This window comes from Octopus sinensis, linkage group LG10 (genome assembly GCF_006345805.1).
Source record: "Octopus sinensis linkage group LG10, ASM634580v1, whole genome shotgun sequence".
Classification (NCBI taxonomy): Eukaryota; Metazoa; Mollusca; class Cephalopoda; order Octopoda; family Octopodidae; genus Octopus; species Octopus sinensis.
The window spans coordinates 27,676,563-27,696,029 of NC_043006.1; the positions used below are offsets into that span (position 1 = coordinate 27,676,563).

At 38.0% G+C, this 19,467-nt stretch overlaps 1 protein-coding gene across 5 annotated transcripts in view; it reads right to left on the reverse strand.

Annotated features, from left to right (window-relative positions):
- Positions 1 to 19,467, reverse strand: part of LOC115216617 (V-type proton ATPase 116 kDa subunit a1) — a 153,638-nt gene that overhangs the window by 62,990 nt on the left and 71,181 nt on the right. The window contains exon 6 of one of the 5 annotated variants that reach the window (XM_036506448.1): positions 12,893 to 12,978. The exons of the other annotated variants lie outside the window; for them this stretch is intronic. Coding sequence (XP_036362341.1) covers positions 12,893 to 12,978 — 86 coding nt within the window. The remainder of the gene's footprint in view (positions 1 to 12,892; positions 12,979 to 19,467) is intronic. 5 annotated transcript variants of the gene reach the window in all.

Genomic DNA, 19,467 nt, shown 5'->3' on the forward strand with positions numbered 1-19,467 from the left:
CCTAAATTAGATTGGTTTCTTCGGTAACCAGCTCTTTTAGTATATTTACTATCAATTAACAGATTCATAGCTGTTATCTCAACATGTATTTCTAATTGGTATATCCTTACTACCTCTGAAGAGATTTGTCTTATAATGATTTTAATTTTATAAATTAATTATTTTGAGATTTCTGAAACGAAACAGCTGTCAGAGATGTTGTCATATTTTACAATTAATAAATAATTTTATTAATTACCTCTCCATTTTCTCTTTATTCTTTACACACACATACACACACATATATGTATGCATACAGATATATATATATATATGTATACATGCACATATATGCATATATATATGTATACATACACATATATGCACATATATATATATGTATATGCATATATATATATATATATTATATATATATATACTTACACGTATATGCATATCTACATATATATAGTTACACATATATGCATATATTAACATACACATATGCAAATTTCATTGGATGTGCAATGTCAGTGTGCATGTTCAAGAGAGCATAAGCATCTTGAGAGAAAAGTCATAGAAAAATCAGATGTGGTGTACAAGAGACACAACTGCACTGGTACAATGCTATGATGCAAATGGACGAGGAACCTATGGTAGAGGTAGACCCTGGAAGACATGGAATGAAGCAGTGAAGTACGATCTTTGAACTTTGAGCCTCACAAAGGCAATAATTAATGACCAAGACGTTTAGCGATGTGATGTGCTTGAGGGCACCCATCAAGCCAAGTGCACCTGTGTTGGTGGTATATAAAGAACACCTTTCGAATGTTGGGTCTTACAGAGGCGAAGTGGTTTACTTCCTTTCACACGTTGGGCCTCACAAAAGCAAAATGGCTGAGTTCCTTCCGAGTGTTGGGTTTCACAGATGCATGACCGAGATTTTGGCACTATGTCATGCTTGAGAAAAAGGATCATCAAGCCAAGCAAAATTGCAATCATGGCAGATACCGGTGTCATGCAATTGGCACCTGTGTTAGTGACATGTAAAAGCACTCTGGTGTCATGCAAATGTTACCTGTGCCAATGGCACATAAAAGCACTCATTACACTCTCAGAGTGGTTGGTGTTAAAAAGGGTATCCAGAAGAAGAAAACCATGCCAAATCAGACTGGAGTCTGGTGTAGCCTTCCAGTATGCCAGTCCGATCAAACGATCCAACCCATGCCAGCATGGACAACAGACACTAAATGTTGATGATGATATATATATATATATATATACACACACATATATATATAAACACACACACATTTATACACACATACATGTATGTGTATGTGTATATATTATATATATATATATATATATATATATATATATGTATATATATATATATATAGATATATATATATATAATATATATATATATATATATATTATATGTATATGTATATGTATATATATATATATATATATATATATGTATATATATATATATATATATATATATATATATATATGTATATGTATATATATATATATATATATATATATATATATATATGTATATGTATATATAATATATATATATATATTATATGTATATGTATATGTATATGTTATATATATATATATATATATATGTATATGTATATATATATATATATATATTACTTTCTTCTTCAATTTCAACTCCCGGTCGATGCCCGCAGCAAGTTCTTAAAAATTTATCTTACTATTTTTATTCATTGTTACTACGTTTATTCATACATTGATAACTTGATTCGTCTTACCCATCTCACTCACTACGAAAATTTAACCTTTTAGGCTACTTTCAAGCCTTCGCCATAACTTGATTTATCTTTCCTATCTCTCTCTCTACGAAATTTAACCTTAGGCTACCTCAAGCCGTAATCCCATCTTTTCCCATCTTTCCGCCATTGGCGGTGCGCCCGCCCCCCATCCCCACCACCAATACCGATGAACACTGTTCTCACCCCCACCACCAATACCGGTGAATACTGTTCTCACCCCCACCACCAATACCGGTGAACACTGTTCTCACCCCCACCACCAATACCAGTATACCCTGTTCTCACCATCTACACCGGATACGCCCTACTCATCTACACCGGATACGCCCTACTCCCTCCTCCTCCCCCACTACCCCTTCTCCTCATATGCTTTCACTGTGAAAAGACAAGCTGCTAGCGCCATAGCTCATCAACTGCCCACCGATCTTACGCTTCCTCCTGACACTGCCTCAATCCGACCATCCCCTTTTAGTACCCTCCCGCCTCGTAATATCCTACATTTTTATTTCTTACGAACCTACACCAACCCTTTCTGCCATCGTTCCTCCTTACCCCAACCTTCCCCACTGGTTGCTCCCCATTATTACCCACCTCAACTTGACCCCCCCTCCCCAACTCAACTCTAGAATATCTGTATTTCTTTCCTCTACCTAATTACGTTACTCAGTGACGATAACGAATGTCCACTGCTAACACCAGCTCCTGCCCACGGCGTGGCCAGGTTGGAAGAGAGATCAAAAGAAAAATACCACGAAAACTATCACCACCACAACAACCCTCCTCTTCTCAGGCGCCGAATCCCCCCCGTCCCCCCACATCTCCTTCCCAGTTTTCGGAGTTGGCACTATCAATGTTGGTACATTGACAGGCAAGTCTAGTGAGATTGTAGAGATGCTAGAGAGAAGACAGGTTGATGTATGCTGCATACAAGAGGTAAGATGGAGAGATGCTTCGGCTAGGGTCCTCACGGGCAAGGCACTTAGGTACAAACTCTACTGGCAAGGTAACGCGGAAGGTGTAGGGGGTGTACGCATTCTCCTTACGGAGGAATGGGTGGATAAGGTCATAGAGGTTGTCAGGGTTTGTGATAGAGTGCTTAAGCTCAGGTTGGTCCTACAGAGTGGCACAGCTATGATTATCTCAGCCTATGCCTCACAAGCGGGACTACCAAATGATCAGAAGGACAACTTTTATGATACCCTTCTGCAGGCTACTTCAAAGACTAGTAACAAGGACCTCATCTTTGTAGGTGGAGATTTTAATGGGCATGTTGGGCGGGAATCGGGTATCTTCACTGGGGTACATGGTAGCTACGGTATTGGCACCAGAAATGATGAGGGAACTAGACTGCTGGAATTCTGTGATGCATGTAACCTTTCAATCTGCAACACTAACTTCAAGAAGCCAGTCTGCCACCTTATAACTTATCAGTCAGGAGACTCCGCTAGCCAAATAGACTTCATCCTCACCAGACAACGGGATGCAGGGTTGCTCTTGAATACAAAGACCCTCCCGGGTGAAGAATGTATCCCTCAGCATAGACTAATCATCAGTGACTTTAAGCTTGAGGCCAGAAGGACTCCAAGAAACAAACCAATCCAGAAAAGAAGGATTTGGAGGCTAAAGAACCCTTCGCATGGTCAGAAATTTAGGGACATACTCATCAAGAAATTTGATGAGAGGGAGGAGGAGCTTCAGACGTCAGACATAGAAGGTAGCTGGGAATTCCTACGGGACAGCTTGTTGAGTGCCACAGACCAAGTCTGTGGATGGTGCAAAGTCCCTTCCAGACCTAGAATTACGTGGTGGTGGAATAGTGCAGTAGATAAAGCCATCTGTGAAAAGAGACGGGCCTGGAAAGCCTGGAAGGATGGGGGCAGCAGGGAACTGTACCAGATAGCCAAAAGGGAGGCTGGGCGGCAGGTATACATTGCCAAAGATGTAGCAGAAAAGAAGAAGTCTGCCAATGTCCAGCGTCGCGAGGATCAAAGAGCTGAACTATTTCGGATTGCCAGACAGTGTGTCAGAGAAAATAGCGATGTTATAGGAGAGAAATGTGTCCGCATGGATGATGGGGCACTTGCTTTTACTACTAGTGAAAAGAAAGAGGCTTGGAGAAGCCATTATGAAAGACTGCTGAATGAGGAGAATGAATGGGAGGAGGAGAGCCTGCCAAATGTTGACCCAGTAGAGGGACCAGCTACCCGAATAGACAGCTCCCTTGTAGATAAGGCAATTAAGGATATGAAACCAGGCAAAGCCCCTGGCCTATCAGGAATCACTGCTGAGATGCTTAAAACAGCTGGCTATGTGGGCTATGCCATAGTCACCCGCATTGTAAACCAGGTAGTTCACAATGGAGTCATACCCAATGACTGGTGCAGCAGCACCATAGTCAACTGCTACAAGGGTAAGGGTGATGCTCTAGATAGAAATAACTACAGAGGTATCAAACTGTTGGACCAGGTGATGAAGGTCTCAGAGAAGGTCATAACCAATCTCATTAGGGAGAGAATTTGTTTAGATGAAATGCAGTTCGGTTTTTGTACCAGGTAGAAGCACCACTGATGCTATATTCCTGGTCCGACAACTGCAGGAGAAGTACCTAGCTAAAGATAAACCCCTCTACATAGCTTTTGTAGACTTGGAGAAAGCCTTTGACAGGGTTCCCCGTTCCCTTATCTGGTGGTCGATGCGGAAACTGGAGATTGAAGAATGGCTAATAAGGGCTGTACAGGCTCCATACAGAGAGGCTGTCAGCAAGGTTAGGATTGGCAACGAATATAGTGAAGAATTCCGGGTAGAAGTAGGTGTGCACCAGGGCTCAGCCCTCAGTCCCCTTTTATTCATCATAGTCCTTCAGGCAATAACAGAGGAATTCAAAACGGGATGCCCCTGGGAGCTCCTCTATGCCGATGACCTAGCTCTCATAGCAGAATCACTACCGGAACTAGAAGAGAAATTTCGGGTGTGGAAGCAAGGGTTGGAATCAAAGGGCCTTAGAATAAATGTAGCAAAGACCAAAGTATTAGTAAGCAGCAAGAGGTACTCAGCACACATCCCCTCGGGTAGGTGGCCCTGCTCAACCTGTAGGAAAGGTACAGGTAGAAACTCCATAAGATGCACCCAATGTAAGTTATGGACACATAAGAGGTGCAGCAACATTAAAGGGAAATTAACAGATAAGATAGCTTTCATGTGCGGCAGATGCACAGGGACAATAGACACAACAGACACTCAGAAAACAGATTCCATCACACTCCAGGGAGAGAAACTAGAAGTAGTTGATAGTTTCCGCTACCTGGGAGACCAAGTTAGTAGCGGAGGTTGATGCACAGAGAGTATCACCACTAGAATACGAATAGCCTGGGCAAAGTTCAGAAAGCTCCTACCCCTACTGGCAACAAAAGGTCTCTCCCTCAGAGCAAAAGGTAGATTGTATGATGCATGTGTGCGAACTGCCATGCTTCACGGTAATGAAACATGGGCTGTGACTGCAGAAGACATGCGTAGACTTGAAAGAAATGAAGCTAGCATGATCCGCTGGATGTGTAGTGTCAGTGTGCACGCAAAACAGAGTGTAAGTATCCTGAGAGAAATGCTGGATATAAGAAGCATCAGATGTGGTGTGCAAGAGCGACGCTTGCGATGGTATGGTCATGTGCTGCGGATGGATGAAGAGAGATGTGTGAAGAAGTGCCACTCCCAAACAGTTGAAGGTATCAGGGGGAGAGGTAGACCCAGGAAGACATGGGATGAGGTGGTCAAGCATGACCTCAGAGCATTGGGCCTCACTGAGGCAATGGCGAAGGACCGAGATCTCTGGAGATATGCTGTGACTACAAAGACCCGGGCCGCTTTCTGCAGCAATTCCACATACCCCCTACCCATTCTAAGTACCCCGGATCCCCAAAGTACCCTGGATCCCCAAAGTACCCCGATCCCCAAAGTACCCCGGACCTCGTTGCCCCCGTGCCGCTGACACGTTAAAATGCTCGAACCGATCGTGACGATGCCGGACCCTCCGGCCCCTGTGCAGGTGGCACGTAAAAAGCACCCAATCCACTCACGGAGTGGTTGGCGTTAGGAAGGGCATCCAGCCGTAGAAACTCTGCCAGATTCAGACTGGAGCCTGGAGCGGCCCCTGGCTTCCCAGACCCAGTCAAACCGTCCAACCCGTGCTAGCGCGGAAAGCGGACGTTAAACGATGATGATGATGATGATGATATATATATATATATATGTATATGTATATATATATATATATATATATATATATATATGTATATATATGTATATATATATATACATATAGTGTTGGCCAACGGTCAACTCACAGTAAATTAAAATTCCATAAATACTATCTGTAATTTCATATTGACTCGAATGGAAAAATGTGTCACTCAAGAAGAACTTCAGTTTGAACTATTTCCATGATGTTTCATATTTAGATGCTTTTGATAAATCCATTCAGTTTTTAAACATAAGTAAATCTTGGAATTAAATGGTTTTGATTTACCATCAGGTGACTTTTGGCTAACCCTGTGTGTGTGTGTATATATATATATATATATATATATATATAGGGTTTGGACAAAATAATGGAAACACCTAGCATCATAATTTTGGAATATCTATAAAATCGTCAAAAGCTTGTTTATTTTTATGTTTCTTGATTTATTATTAGTGTTGCTTAATATGTTTTGCTATAATTGCTGTTTCTTTTCAGATATCATCAAAAATGGGTAATTAAAATTCATTAGGATGACAGATCTATCGGACTTTCAATGAGGTCAAACTGTTGGTGCTCGTATGGCAGGTGCTAGCATAATGAAAACAGCCAAAATGTTTGGTGTATCAAGAAGTACTGTCTCAAAAGTAATGACAGCATTTGAGAAAGAGAGAAAAACCTCCTCAACGAAACAAAACTGCAGAAGAAAACCTAAACGTTCAGACAGGAACTGACTCTTACGCGAATTATTAGAAAAGATCTCAAGATTACTACAGAGCTTAATGACCACCACAAGAACCCAGTTTCCACAAAAATTGCTTGCCAGGAGCTGCACAAAGCTGGATTTCGTGGGAGGGCTGCAATCAGAAAACCACTACTTTCAAAAATAAATGTTGCAAAGCATTTAGAATGGAGTGAAAACCTACAGAATTATCCCTAGAGCAGTGGAAGAATGTTATTTTCTTGGATGAGTCATCCTTTACCTTATTTCCAACCACTGGCCAAGGATGCATGTAGAGACAGCTAAAAGAAGCATTTGATCCAGGCTGCCTTCATCCAACTGTTAAATATGGAGGAGGATCTGTGATGATCTGGGGGCTATATCTTGGGAATCCATCAGCCCAATGGCTTTCCTTCATGGCAGAATTAATAGCCAAGACTATTTAAGCATTTTATCTGATCAAATTCATCCTATGGTTGCAGAACTGTTTCTGGAGGGAAACGCAATCTTTCAGGAAGATAATGCACCAATTCACACAGCTAAAGTTGTTACTGAATGGCATGAGAAACATTCTAGTGAAGTTGAACATCTTATCTGGCCACCACAGTCCCCAGCACTCAATATTATTGAACATTTACTGTGCATTTTAGAAAAACAAGTAAGGAGTCAATATCCTCCACCATCATCACTACAAAAGCTGGAAACTGTTTTAGCTGAAGAATGGACAAAAATTCCTTTGGAAACAATTCAAACTTTGTACGAATCCATACCTTGTAGAATTCAAGCTGTAATTACTGCCAAAGGTGGTCGTACCCCATATTAAAATAAATTTGTTTGAAATTTTAAGGTATTTCCATTTTTTCGTCCAACCCCTGTGTGTGTATGTGTGTGTATGTATATATATATATATATATATATATATATATATATATATATATATATATACACACACACACACACACATATGGGTGCAGGTGTGGCTGTGTGGTAAGAAGCTTGCTTCCCAACAACATGGTTCTGAGTTCAGTCCCACTGCATGGCACCTTGAGAAAGTGTCTTCCACTATAGACTTGGGCCAACCAAAGCCTTGTGAGTGGATCTGGTAGACAGAAACTGAAAGAACCCTGTTGTGTGTGTGTGTGTGTGTGTGTGTGTATATATATATATATATATATATATATATATATATATGAAATGAAAAATACACCAATGAGTGACAGGACATCACCAACAAGTGAATAATACGTAAACACACGAGAGAAAAGTACAGGACAAAATACTAGAAGATAACCCCTCATCAGTTGTTGGTTTGCTTATTACTCCTATTTCATGCTTTTAATGAAAATATAGGGAACTTCATATGACAGCAGCATCCACAAATTTTAAAAATGTTAAATTCATGAAGAGTTAGACCTTTGAACAAACAAATGTCTAATATATTGGGTTGGTGCATAATTATTGCAGCTTTTTTCAACAAATTTTATTCAACAAAAACAATAACAACATGTAACAAACACATCTTTAAATGATTATTCCGGAACATATTCACCATCTACTTCAATTAATGCTTCCCATTTGCTTAGCAGATGGTCAGACCGTCATTTGATGGATTTCTTGCCTGGAGACCGTTATTCTGTCCCTCAAGGTTAAACTAGTTTGACCTATGAGGTCTCCACCACACCCTCCAGATTTGAGAACATAGATTAGTTCTTCTACATATATACACACATATATATATATATTAATCTTTTACTCTGTTACTTGTTTCAGTCTAAGAGTGTGGCCATGCTGTAACACTGCTTTTCAGTTGAAGAAATCAACACCTGGACTTATTCTTTGTAAGCCTGGTGCTTATTCTATTGATATCTTCTGCCGAACCGCTAAGTTACGGGGACATAAACACACCAACATCAGTTTCTAAGCGAAGGTGGGGGGAACATAGAAATAAATACACACACATTAATGTGTGTATATATATATATATATATATATATACACATATGTATAGGACAGACATTTTCAGTTTCCATCAACCAAATCCACTTACATGGCTTTGGTCAGCCCAAGGCTATAGTAGACACATGCCCAAGGTGCTAGGTAGTGGGACTGAACCCAGAACCATGTAGTTGGGAAGCAAGCTTTTAACACACAGCCACACCCATATATATACACATACACATGAGGCAAGTGACATTGTTGTCGTGGCCTCATCAGTGGCAGTACCGCATGATTGACACTCGTGCCAGTGCTGCCTGACTGGCTTCCATGCTGGTGGCATGTAAAAGGCACCATACAAGCATGGTCGATGCCAGTGCCGGTTGACTGGTCCTGTGCCAGTGGCATGTAGAGAGCATTATTCGAGTGTAGACATTGGCAGTGCCGCAGCACTGGCTGTGTGCTGGTGGAACATGAACAGCAGCATTCAAGCATGGTCAATGCCAGTACCGCCTGACTGGCAGTACTGTGCCAGCGGCAAAGAAAAAGCATCCACTACACTCTCGAAGTGGTTGGCATTAGGAAGAGCATTCAGCTGTAGAAACTTTGCCAGATCGGATTGGATCCTGGTACATACTACTGGCTTGCGAGCCTTCACTTAAACCATCCACCCCACACCAGCATGGAAAGCAAATGCTAAACGATGATGATGCTGATGATGATGATGATATATATATATATATATATATATATATATATAAATAAAACGTGAAGGTTTACGAAAATAAACAAAAGACGAAGGCAGGTGGAGTACAAACAAACAAATGTATTAGTATGGCGCTCAGGAATAGAAATAGAACAAGTCTTTTACATTTCGAGGCTACGCTCCTCGACAGAAAGATACACAGAAAAGAAACAAGGAGAGAAAAAAATGCATGTAGGAGCTAATGGTCTATCATGGCATTCTGACTTCAGGCAGAGGTCAGACGTTAGACGCTAGAGGGATAGTAGGGGAGATAACAGGGTCAAGTGACTTCCAAAACGAAGGTGGCCCCAACACGAAGGTGCGTGTGTGTATAAGAGAGTATGTATGTGCGTGTGAAAGGGGGCTGGTGGTCTGAACGTGTGTATGTATGTGTGGGTGTGGAGATATGGAGATATGGGGATGGGTGTGTGGGTGGTGTGTTGTGATATATGTGTATGTATGTTTAGGTGTAAAGATGTGGGGATGGGTGTGTGGGCGGTGTGCTGTGGGTCGTGTGTTGTGATGTGATGTGTAATGTCGTATGGTGTAGTGTAGTGTGGTGTGATGTTGTGGGGAGGTGGGGGTGAGAGTGGGGAAAGCCCATGTGGGGTGTGGGTTCGGCTGGGGGTTGGGGTAGAGTGAGGGTTGTGGGGAGAGTGAGAGGGGGAGAGAAGAGAGCGGAGGGGAGGGGAGGAGAAGGAGGGGCGTGGTAGGGAGAGGAGGAGGAGGAGAGAAAGAGAAGGAGGGAAAGGGAGAAGGGGAGTGAGGGAGCAGAGAGAAAGAGAGAAGGGGAAGAGGGAAGAAGAAAGAAGAAGAGGGAAGAAGGGAAAGAAGGGAAGAGGAGGGAAAGAGAGTAGGGGTGAAAAGATGAAGGACTGAAGAGAAGTAGGAGTCGGGGGGAGGTTAGATGAAAAGGGGGAAGAGTTGAGCCCAAATGGTGTAAAAGAGCGAAGAGAGAAGATTAATCCCTGTTCACGGCACAAGCGGTAATCCGGATGGCCTCTGTGCAAGGACAATCCGAACACAGACAGGTGTTGCAAGGAGTGACCAGTGGAGCAGAAATGGCGTGAGACTGGTGTGTCATTGGCGAGGCGGATATCTTGGAGGTGTTCCGCGAACCGGTCAGCCAAGCGGCGTCCCATTTGTCCGATGTACAGGGAATGGCAGAGGGAGCAGGAGATGCAATAGATGATATTGCTGGAGGTGCAGGTGAAGGAGTCGATGATGCGATAGGGTCAATGATGGGTGCCGGTGAGGAGGGTGGTGTTGGAGAGGTAAGGGCAAGTGTGGCAATGTGGGCGGGAGCAGGGGAACGAGCCAGGTTGGGAGGTAGGGTCAGGGAAGAAGCTGTGAATCAAGAAGTCTCGTAGGTTATGGGCTCGTTTGAAGGAGGGGAGGGGTCGGTTAGGGAAGAGGTGTGAAGTGGACGAGTCGGACTGGAGATGCCGGAAAGCTCGAAGAATGGTGCGTTGGAGAGGTAGGGTGGTGGGGTGGTAAGTGAGGGGAAAAGGGAGGCGGTAGACTGCAGGGCGGGTTCGGGGGGGGGAGCAGATGCACGATCTACGGAACGTGCTCTGGCAAGGGCGGTGTGGATAGTGGTGAGGGGGTATCCACGTAGGATGAAGTGGCGAGCCATGAGTTGAGACAGTCTCAAAGTCATGGTCGTCATTACAGAGCCTACGTAGATGGAGGAATTGGGAATAGGGGATGGAAAGCTTGGTGTGTTTGGGGTGGGAGGAAGAGAAGTTTAGGTATGAGTGTGAGTCTGTGTGTTTGTAGTGAATGGAGGTGGTAAGAGTGGAGTGATGAATGCTGACCAAAACGTCGAGGAAGGAGACAGAGGTGTTGGAGATAGTACAGGTGAAGTGGAGGGCAGGACGGAAGGATTGAACGAAAGAGAGGAAGGAGTCTAGATGTTCACGGGAGAGTGAGGTGGCACCGATAATGTCATCAATGTAACTACCGTATAGTTCAGGAGTGGGACCAGTGAAACTAGAGAATATTTGGGCCTCAACATAGCCAAAGAACAGGTTTGCATAGTTGGGGCCCATTCGCATTCCCATGGCCACTCCCAATATACATATATATATGCACATATATATATATATATATATATATATGCATATATATATATATATATATACATATATATGTATATACAAATATATATAGATATATATATATATACATATATATATAAATAAAAATCCATATGTACATATACACATATATACACACATATATATACATATATACACATATATACACATATACACACATATATACATCTATATATACAGATACACATACACGCACACACACATATATATACAAACACAGACAATGTATTCATATATATATATATATATACATATATATATATATACATATACATATATATACATACACATATATATACATACATATATATACACACATTCTTTTATTCTTTTCAATGCTTCAGTCATTCGATCATGGCTATGCTCCAGCATCACCTTTACTCAAGCAAATCAACCCCAGAACTAATTCTTTGTAAGCCTAGAATTTATTCTATCAGTCTCTTTTGCCGAACCACTGAGTTACGGGGACGCAAACACATCGGCTCTCAAGGGATATTGGGGGGACAAACACAGACACACACACACACACACATATATATATATATATATATATATATATATATACACCACAGGTTTCTTTCAGTTTCTGTCTACCAACTCTACTCACAAGGTTTTGAGGTGCCATGCACCGAGATTGAACTGAGAGCCATGTGGTTCATAAGCAAGCTACATCCCACACAGCCACTCCTGTGCGTGTATATATATATATATATTTATATAACAAAGTGGAGTTGTAAGGTACCACACATATACACAAGTAACCATTACTTAAATTTAATCTTAAAAAACTTTGCATGTGCATAGTTTTTCCTTCCCCAATTGTAAACACTGCTTAAGTAACAAATTTTTAATGCAAGTAAGTGACAAATTTCTTTTTACACATAAAACTGCACACAGAACACACTAAATAGTGACATGAAATTACCAGAAGCTGTATTAACGTATTACTGCATATCTTATTCAACAATTTAAAACTAAGAGAAATACTCAAAACAATTATTTCATTGTTTTTTTTTTTTAATTCTATATACAAAAAAAAACTTTGCTTCTTCATGCACATTAGAGACTTATAGCATTAAGTTGACAGAAAACAAATCTGAACATAAACATTTCAATAGATAGTAAGAGAAATGGCTTGTTTTCTTCTAAATAAAGTCAATTTATCAAGTAATGCCAACTTACTGATGAAGTGTATCATCTTATTTGGTCATGTTAAAATTGCAAATAACAAAAAAATTTACAAAAACACTCAGAAATAAACACGATATAAGCATAGTGAAGAATATGCAAACCTGTCTTGACATTGAGACAAACAATTGTTAAAGACAGATGAAGGTGACATACCCCAGAGGAGACTGCTGGCGCTCCTGATACTTTGCAAGATGGTCACCCACTAATGCTTGGTCAGCATCATCAATCAACGAGTCAGACTAGTATTAAGCAAATGAAGAAATTGACATAAATTTTCTTCATAATCATTTAAGATGTTAACTGGTTGATAAACACACATTTAGTCCATACATAATGATTAGATTTACAGTCTGAAACATGCTTTTTTTTTTCTTTCCTTTTTTTGTTTGTAAAGCTACACAAAATTACACACAACAGGAGAGAAGAATCCTCAAAATGAGAATTAAAATGAGGATTTATGGGCTGAAGAGAGGGAGGAAAAAAGAAGAGAAAAATGAGATGGATAAATACAAAAGTATACAAATCAGAAAAAGCTATAAACTTATGATGTTCAAAGAATTCTTCTTAATACACAAGTTTTTAAACATAATTAACAAAAAAATTGATTCATTCTACCTCCAGCAACAGCAACAATATATTCAAATAGATAAATGAAAGGCAAAAATATGTCAATCATAAAAATATATACAAGAAATGAAATCTGAAAAAAGAAAAGTTAAATGAAATTTCAAAAATTTTTTTCTATTGAGAAGGACATTTTATTAGAGATAAAACCGCATTAAATACATTATATAGAAAAGTTGCAGTATTCTAACAATGTACAATACCTTTTTTTTGTAAGTAATAATGTAAAAGTAAATCTATAATTGAAGATGTTTGAATCTCTCACACACACACACACACACACACACACACACACACACAAATAAATATATTACTAATATTTAAAGCAATTTTATCTTCCTGCAGCACAAACAGGTTCAATAAATGAGCCAATGTTCAATTCTAAAATACTAAATCTAATTAATGATTACTGGGTATCTAATCACTCTCCTCCCTAAGTAGGCTTAGTGGGGTCACCAGTTTAGTCACTAATGATTTGACCATGCAGCAAGTTGTACTGGATTAATGATCTGCAGTGGAACTTAGTCTGTGACCAGGTTGCAGTTGGTGGGATGAAAGTTTTGACACCAAATAATATTTAAGTGAGGTTAACAGTTTTTGTGTGTTTTTGAATGGCTAAAATATGTCATCCACACTATAATTGCTTTAGTCTCAGCACTTAGTCTCAGATCAACTCATTTGCTAGGAAAGTGCATCTCAGAAAATAATGATTTGCTTTGTCAGCAACATAACATGACAACATTTTCTGCAAAGTTGGTTAACAATTTTACAAAGAACATATGTCAGTCCTTCATTTTCATGCCCACATGAGAATGTTGATGAGAAATAAAAAGATGATTCTGTTTTAGCATTTCTATGAGAAAACAAAAACACAAGGAGAACTCAAATTCAGCACTACAGATTAATGAGATATTAATTTTACAGTGTTATGACATTGCTTATGACATTGAAATATTCCAAGCTAATGTTACAAACACCTGCTTAACCCTTTAGCATTTAAACTAGCCATATCTAACCCAAATATCCCACCTGTTTTATGTTCAGTCTGGCCAGACACAGCCTCTCTAACACTACAATGTCATTGTAAAAATAAATAATTACATCATTGAAATCTTGAAGCTACGAAGTAATGCATCATGAATTCAAAATAATGTGAATAAAAAAGTATTACATTTGGCACAGTAATCTGAATGCTAAAGGGGTAAAGCTAGGTTGACTGAGTGGTTGAAATTAAAACTCTTAGTCAAGAATCCAGCATAAAACCAATGACAGAATAATGTTGTCTTCTCAGTTGATTGATCAATACTTTATTATACTTTGCCATTCTTAGGTTTTTCAGCATACATTCTATTGATAATTATTATCATTAGTATCAAGGTTTAATTGTTTCAGTAGGAACAAAGCATGTGTAGTTGCTCCTAATACACATCATCTTCAAGCAAGATTGTCACCTGTGATGAAATCACATTGTTGTGTGACTCTTAACCATCATGGTTTTCCTTAACTGAGGATTACTGAGTGGGCTCAACGTTGCAACCTATCAGAATTCTTGTCAAATATAAAATACATCAATTACTTATAGTAGTGAATTGTACTCTTTTGATACTTATTAATAGTTAGGTAGATTTAGTCATGTAAAGACATCGTGTAGTACAACAAATGTCATGAGCCAATGACCTTTCATCAACAGGCATGTATCAATTTACTTAACCAGCTGCAGCTTTCATAATCAATGTCGATTACTTGATATTGATAGTAATTATAGAGGAAATAGTTCCTACTAAGATGGTAACACTACTACTAAAACTGAAACCTCTGTAAGAATATAAAGAAGTTAATATGAAGCAGTTATATTTTTTCAGTGGTTAGAACACAATTGCAGTTAACAAATATTAGAAATTGAGTGATTTATTCAGTAATTTTAAGTATTTGCATAGTTTAGTATAATCAACCAATTTAGCAATGGAAGTTCCACAAAAAACGAGAGAAGGAAAATGAAGTTAGAATATAATGTCACCAGAAAATAGCTTCTGTTAATGTTATTAGAAGACATAAAAATATGTATAAAATAATTTGTTTACCATAATTTTATTGATTGAATGTTTAAATGTGTGCATTTTTGTTACCATGATTATAATTTTGGAGGCTATTAACTTCATATCTTAATATTTATATTTTTTTAATATCTATTTTAAGATTTGTAGTCAAGAAGAACAGGCTACACTTATGTTGCCTTCAAAACTGCATATTGTCTGTAAGTCAATGACTGCATCAGAATGTGGATTGGAAAAAGATTTAAAATATATTATGTTCTAGGGAAGAAAACTTAGCTGTAATAGTTAGTGTAGGGCTTGGATGAAGGACATAGCATATCTGACAAGAGGAGATGGGTATGTTAAACTGGTTTGGAGTGAATGATATGCAAGTAGCTGGCTCTGAGCAGCAGAGGCCATTGTAGTAGTAATAGAAAAGGCAGAGTGAGTTGGCGATTGAGTCTCTACAAATATTTATTTATGGAAACATACACACATAAATGTAGATATATATTCACCCACCAATATATGTATGCATGTATGTATATATTATCTGAAGAATGTCAAGAGTGTTATGTAAACATCAGAATAATCACAAAACTATAGTTGATATTCTGAATGTATTTAATATGCACATTTAGAGTTGTTAATGTACAATAACCATTACATAATACTACCCTCTTCAGTCAGTATTTCAAAATATTATATACACACACTGATAGACAGATAGAAAATGTAGATATTGAAAATTATTATGTCTGTAAAATTAAAAAGACATAGTTTTGGTACAATCTTATGATTCTTAAACTATACAAAAGGAAAATTATTTATAGATTTTCTTCAGCTTATTTAATAATAAGGAGTAAGTCTAAGGTAAAAGATTAAATTTTATATTATATGTATAATGTAAATGCTTACTTAATAATTCTGCAACAAGTAACAGATATAATTGGTTGCAAGTATTAATAATAACGTTGTTCAAACTAAGAATTCTTAGGACTTATCCACACTTTCACTTTTGTTTTACTGCCCATAAAAGCATATAGCATTTGAAACATCAATATAAATGTTTTATTCAGTAGATTATACTCAATTCTTTACTTTCTTATCTTTATATACTCCATTTGAACATATATATCACTTACATTCACTTACATAAATTGCATGAATCTTACATATTTGAAAGAGCCTGAAAATGGTTTGAGCATAGTCCCTCCTTCACCGGTAACTTATTTTCTTACTTATCAAATACTGGAATTGCTTACATATTTAATTAATGAAGAACACTGCTTTTAGATAACAGCTGGATTTAGTCACACTTGACATTTATGGAGTTCTCTTCAAACAAGGCTTGAAAAAAAAAGGACTGAATGATTGAAAATGAAGTCCAAGTTAATATGAAAATGAACTATAAATATATAGTGGATTTCTCATATGTTTTTTGAAACCTGTACTTTAAAAGCTTAATGAGAGAAGGAAGAGTATGAAGGTCATGATTGGCTACAGGACCTCCATGACCAGTGAGGAGTGAAAGATATCCTCAAACTAAAGCTCTGACCCAATCGTTTATAACAAAGTGAAGTCCACTTTAACAGGACCTCTATTACAAGAGAGGGATGAACCAGACCCAATTACTTACAACAAAGTAGAGTTCACTATATAGCAAGCAAATGACAAAAAAAGTTTCACTGAGTACATGCTCTAAGGAAACATTAAATATCTCTAAGGTGAGTACAAAAAATTCAACATAATTAAATCATGTAATGTTCATGTCTTTTCCCTATAAATGAAATGAAATTACTTGGTAGCTTATTTTCTTTGTCTCCCAAACTTTGGTGTCATTCACCAACAGCTAGAACATTCACAGGTAACAAATAATCTTTCTAAATAAATTTTATCAGACATTATACACTAAGTTCGGCCTGAAAAGAGAAACAGACCTACTGACAGGACTAAAACTTTGTACCTTTCACTTGCCAGGTGACTGAGTCACTGCTTTGTAGATGCAATCAGTAATAAGGTTATAACAAGTCTGCTAAAATAATTATTTAAATCTGTTAATGAAGTTCCAAAGTAAAGTATTTACCCAACTGATGTGATAATTGCAAGGAGTCCTTTATCAGCAGAAACCTTACTCAAATGAATAACTAAGCATCTTTCATTGAACCGGTAACCATGTTAAATAATATTGATCATATAAACATTGGATCAAGCCACATGACACTAAATACACACACATACATACACACACACAAAACATGTTACAATGATTTCCTAGCAAGCGATATGGTTTGAGTCACATCAGTGGGCTTGTTTCTCTTTTTTGTCACACATTGCTGTTTATGATGTCTAATAGTAGATATAAATTTAAGTCTTACCAGACTACTTATAATGTCAAATAGTGTGTGTGTGTGTATGTATATATATATATATATATATATATATATATATATATATATATATATATATATATATATATATATATTCAAGTGTCTTACCATTAAATCATGATCTTTCTTTTTGCTTTCATTAATTTCTTATGTTAAGAATTATTCCTATATATAGTCTTTGATAATAGAATAAGCCCTAATGTTTAAACAACAAGCAAGTGGTAAGAAAGGCAATAGAAATAATGTACAAGTACAACATCCTTTGCTATTGCACTATTGATAATAACCAAAGAGAATAAGGAAAATAAGACACAGCTCCACTTTCATTTACTAATGCTTGCTTTTGATTTTTGGAATTGCTTTTTTTTTTTTCTAGGGGAAACTTTAGATAATAATCTAAACATAAAATCAGTTCCACTTAAAACCATTTTTTGAAGAATTTTTTTAAAACAGCTATTCATAAAACAGTAGTCATAGTGAATCTAAATACATGCATAAATTAATTTATATTTAAAAAAAACAAACATCATTTCTGCTTTCCAGCTCAAGTTATTGTGAGACTAAATTTAATATTTTGATTTGGGAAAAAATTATGAAAACATAAGATGGACTGACAGAATTTTTATAACATCAAGCAATATATTTTGCATTATCGTTCAATTGTTACCCTAAATCCTGAAAATTCCATCTCCTCATGTCATGTCTTCGACCAGCCTAACCCTGATCTCTCTCTTCCCACTCTCTCGCAGTTCTGTTAACCACTTGCTTCTCCCAACACCTCACCTCTTCTCCCCCCACCCCACCCTATATATATACTAGCTCATTCAGATTCCCCTACCTCATATTTTAATATCTTGCTACATGGAGTAGAAATCAGAAGATATTCAGATAAGCAACTTGGTTTTCCAAGCTAGCACACACATCAAAAACTTCTTTTACAGTGCAAATTGCAATTACTTTATTATTTCATTTCATTATCTATCTATGTAAACAGAAGTTTTGCCTTCTGTACCATATGTTTAGAGAAAAAACTTAAGATCCCTACACTCAATCCAACTCTCTCTCTCTCTCTCTTTCACCCTTCTCACTCCCTTTCACGCACATTTATTATTAATATTTATTCATTCATTTACCTAATTTTGTCACACACTGGCTCACCAAAAACTGTTGGTTATAACTCTAGTTAAGAATGCAAACACCCAATTCTATCTCATTATTATCATTATTATTATTATTACTATTCTTCCACACTGGCAGCCAGAGTGTTTGCTGTTTTGCGTTGTGCCTGCCCTTCCCACCACCAACATCTGTACCGGAAGTCTTTATCCTTCGACCTCTATCAGATGTCTTTCCCCTGAAAACCTCCAAAGGTTAAATGCTCCCCATCTCCTATGCAATGTAGTGATTATGTAGCACATGAAATGATGGTGTAGTGTATGCAGTTTGAAGGCTATTGTATATTTATAAGTTCTGCCAAATGCGAGCTTTCTTTTCAGATACATGATGCTGCTCTCCCACCCATCACAGATCCTCACGGGTCCACACCTTCCATACCCTCAGAGTTCGCACACAATGTTGGCACATTGGAAGGTAGGTCCGGTAAGATTGTTGAACGGAGACATGTAGATTTGTGCTGCATCCAAGAAGAAATGTGGAGAGGAAGTTCTGTTAGGTTCCCCAC